The sequence below is a fragment of the Geospiza fortis genome, unplaced genomic scaffold (genome assembly GCF_000277835.1).
Source record: "Geospiza fortis unplaced genomic scaffold, GeoFor_1.0 scaffold110, whole genome shotgun sequence".
In the NCBI taxonomy this organism is placed as follows: Eukaryota; Metazoa; Chordata; class Aves; order Passeriformes; family Thraupidae; genus Geospiza; species Geospiza fortis.
In genome coordinates, this window is record NW_005054593.1 from 51,547 (window position 1) to 55,329 (window position 3,783).

The 3,783-nt window shown below is 60.6% G+C and overlaps 1 protein-coding gene across 1 annotated transcript; it reads right to left on the minus strand.

The window, feature by feature from the left end:
* Positions 1-384: 384 nt before the first annotated feature.
* THY1 (Thy-1 cell surface antigen) lies at positions 385-3,416 on the minus strand. Its single transcript, XM_005430006.2, has 4 exons — positions 3,328-3,416; positions 2,888-3,223; positions 1,862-2,360; positions 385-1,473 (listed from the first exon to the last, which is right to left on the minus strand). Exons 1-3 carry the CDS (start codon positions 3,362-3,364, stop codon positions 2,248-2,250), a joined length of 486 nt encoding a protein of 161 aa, XP_005430063.1. The 5' UTR covers positions 3,365-3,416; the 3' UTR covers positions 385-1,473; positions 1,862-2,247.
* Positions 3,417-3,783: the final 367 nt, after the last annotated feature.

A 3,783-nucleotide genomic window follows, 5' to 3' on the forward strand; every position in this document is an offset into this window, starting at 1 on the left:
CACCCAGGCCCCCTCCCATGGCCGCTTGCATCCCTGGCAATTCTCTCCCCAGAGGATGGATGGGCCAGGACCAGACCTGGTCTCCTGCCTTGCCTCCCTGCCACCACCGTGGGCAGTAGGTGGTCTCTGGCATGGAGTCGGGGGTTTAGGGACAGGGATGGGGACAAAGGGTCTGGGTGCAGGGGGCCATGCTCCAGGTGGGCAGGAGGGGGTTGCCCTGCCCAGGAAAGTTGAGTCTTGCCCCTCTGCCTGCTTCTCTCCCGCAGGTATTGGGGTGCTGGAGGCACAGGGGGGTTGCCTGGGGCGCTGAGCCCCTTGGCAGGGTCCTGGTGCCCAGCCCCACACAGCCCCCATCCCCCTGCTGCACAAACGGGCGCCCATGGCTCCAACACACAACCTAGGTAGGGTTTTATTGTGCAGACAGAGGAACACTCCTGGATGGTAAGGTGGTATTTTTTTGTTGTTGTTGCTTTTCGTGGGGTTCTTTTTTTTCCCGTTTTTTTTTTTCCTTTTCTCTTAACAGAATTTCTTTGACGACAAGCTGTGGAAACAACTACAAATGTTCACAAAAAAATGAGACTTGAGCCGCGTCCGCGCTCTGCCGCTGGGCTCCGCGCCTGCCCCGGCGCTCACCAGCACGCCCAGGGAGCTGGGCACAGCCAGGCCTCAGCTGGGCACGGCCTCAGCAGCACTAGACAGCAAGCAAGCAGGCAGGGATGGGCAGGGCACGGGCACGGGGGCAGGAAGCAGCTCTGGAGAGGAGCAAGGAGTGGGGAGCAGCTGCTGTGTATTGCTCTCAGCTGTGGTGGCGCAGCGCGGGCTGCACGGGTCGCACAGCTGGGGTTCACCCCATGCACCTGGATGCTCCTGCCTGCCTTTTCCTCTCCCTGTGCCCTCCCCTTGGTGAGGCTCCTCGGGGTCCCATGAGCATCTGGGCAGCCCTGGGCTGGCAGATCTGAGCTGTGCTGGCCATCCCTGCCCCTGCTCTCGCCAACCCTCGGCGCCATCCTGGCCTTACCGAGGTTGTGGGCTGCCCTTCGGTCCTTTGCTGCTCTTAAAGGGAGACGGGGAAATTCTGGAAGGGAAGAGGGAGAAGGGAGGGGGCACACGGGCTCATCCCAGGAGCACGGTGGGCTTTAAGGAGGAGTGCTCTGCCTCTCCATGAGGAAGGACTGGGGTCCCCAGATGTCCCCTTAGGGAAGACAAGGTGCCAGTGCAGGGAAGTCCCTACGGGGTCACACTCCCAGAGGGGAACCCCCTCCCCACCAGCCATCCTGGGTACAGCTCTGAGGGCCCTGGGGAGGGCAGTGGGGCTGTGGCTAGCTCAGAGAGGCTCTGCTTGCCTCCACTGGTGCTGGCAGCAATTCTCTCGTCACAGCTAAGGGCTGGTCCCCAGGGAGAGCGAGCGGTGTGTGGCTTGGGCAGCCCAAAGGTACCAGATGGTGTCTGGAGGAGGCCTCACTTCCAGCTCAGCTGTAAGAAACAGAGTAGGAAACACTTGTTGCCGAAGCACATTTGCACTGAGCCCGTTCCCAGGGCCCCAGAGGAGCCCTAAGGAGGCAGGGGGGGTTCATGGTGTCTCCTAGACCTGCTCCCTCTCTCCTCCCAGCCTGCCAGGCCCACCAGCCTCCCACGGCTCCCCTGCTCACTGAGACAGGAGTCACTTTGTGCCCTCTCCCAGCCGTGGCAGCTCAGGCTGAGAGGAGCAGCGTGAGGAATCAGTCACCTGGGTGGCAGGCAGGGCAGGCGGGGACACCAAGAGCCCTGTCACCTCCAGGAGCCACGGGCACAGCACCCACCACGGGCACAGCACCCACCATGGGCACCCTCCGCATGCTCTCGCATCACCCCTCTCTCTTACCTGCCAATCCAGTTGTCTTTCCCCAGTTGAGAACAGGCAAACCCCAAGAGTTAAAGGGATGGGACAAGCGAGGCTGAGGCCTCCAGTGCTCCCAGCACAAGCAAACCAGCCAGCCTACGGAGCGGGGAGGCGCCATGGGAGAAGCAACGCTGCCTAGCAGAGCCACCATGCTTCGGAGCGGGGCGTGTGTGCGTGGGATGGTGAGCCTCGGCACGGGACGGTGGTTAGCGTTAATATACGGCTAAATAGAGATAACACAGAGAGGTTTCACGGCTTCCAGACGCTTCAGCTTCTCTTTCCAGGGGCTGCAAGGAAGGCGGGGTGGCTGGGGTGCTCGGTCTGCGTGCGTGTGTGTGCGAGCGCTGTGAGTGTGTGTGGTTCGCCTTTCACAGGGACACGAAGTCCACGGCTTGCAGGAGAGGCAGGGAAAGGAGCAGCAGCAGGAGCCACGAGGTGTTCTGGATCAAGAGGCTGAAGCCGGCGCATTTCTCCAGTTTGTCTGTGAGGAGAAGGAATGGGGAGGGAGAGAAGAGAGGCAATGAAATCCCTCGGGAACAGGGCTCAGGCTGGGAGTCCTAATGGTACTGGAACACAGCTTCTTGCCTTTGCTCTGTCACAGAAATGCAGCACACCCCATCCTGGCCTGTTTCCCTCCTAACGTGTAGCAGCAAAGATTTTTTGGGACCCTGAGAGGCATAAACATGCCTGTGCCTGACTGAGGTGACAAGTGGATGGGCACCAGGTGAGACAAAGGTCTGCATCTGGAGGACTGCTCCTGTGTGCTGTAGGTGTGAAGGATCCCCACTGTCCTCTCTATGGGAGGATATCTAGGCAATGTGCCTGAGGTGAGACCCAAGAGAGGCAGGAAAAGTGCTGTGAGATGGGGTAGAGTGAGTCCCACCTGAAGGGCATGTAAGGGTCAGGACACATTTATGTAGCTCAGGGAGCTGTGGTGCTCTCTGCTGGCCCTGCCAAGCCAATGAGCAGGCGGGAAGGGCTGAGGCCAGGTGCCACTGCCTGTCTCACCTTTGATAACAGTGATGTTCTTTATCTGGTTGCCAGTGTAGTCGTTGGTGGCCTTCAGCTCGCACATGTAGATGCCCTCATCACTGGTGGTGAAGCTCTGCAGGTGGAGGCACACCAGGTTCTTGTGCATGGTGACGTTGGCTCGGCTGCGGTAGATGTTCTCGGAGACGCTGATGGTGCTGTGGATGACGTGCTTCCTGTTGTCCTTGGTGATGCTGAACTCGTAGGTCAGGGGGTTGTCGGTTTTGTTCTCATAGCGACAGTCCACGCGCAGGTTCTGGCCCAGCAGGCAGGCACTCAGGTCCTTGATCATCTGGCAGTGGGCGGCCTGGAGGACTGGGAGAGGCAGGAGGGGGTTGGGCAGGGAACAGCGAGCTCTGGGGAGGCCCATGCAGCCTCCAGGCTGCTCTGGGCCGAGCAGGGAGCAGGGAGGGATGTACCTGTCAGGATGACAGCGATGCCCACGGTGGGGTTCATCTTGCTGCTGAGGTGCCCGGTGGGGGCTGTCTCTGAGAGGGGAACCTGGGCAGGGGGAGAGACAGGCAGTTAGCCAGGCCACTGCCCCATGGGTGTGGGCACTCGGTGGTGCAAGCTGCCCTTCTTGCACAGACGGTGCTCTAGCGTCTGCTCCTCCTCACCAGTGTCTGATTCACTGCACAGAGCTGGCACTGCACCCAGCTGGGGAATCAGGGACTGTGTCTGCCCAGCATCACCTTTGCACACGCCCAGGCAATGCCCCATCCACACGTTGTTTACCCTGTCCAGATCCCCCAGCAGACATTAAATGAGCATGGCCAGACCTGCAGCAAGGCCTGCATGTCCAGCCTCCTCCCCCTTCTGCCCCATGGCCAGCCAAGGTTTGGACAGGTGAAACCAGGCTGCACCCCAGTGCCTGC

Bases quoted from the DNA above. Each gene is read 5' to 3' on its own strand.
- THY1 (XM_005430006.2), bottom strand. From the start codon at position 3,364: ATGAACCCCACCGTGGGCATCGCTGTCATCCTGACAG. The intron at 3,224-3,327 runs GTACATCCCTCC...TGCCTCTCCCAG, and splicing joins CATCGCTGTCATCCTGACAG to TCCTCCAGGCCGCCCACTGC. The intron at 2,361-2,887 runs GTGAGACAGGCA...TTCTCCTCACAG, and splicing joins GAACATCACTGTTATCAAAG to ACAAACTGGAGAAATGCGCC.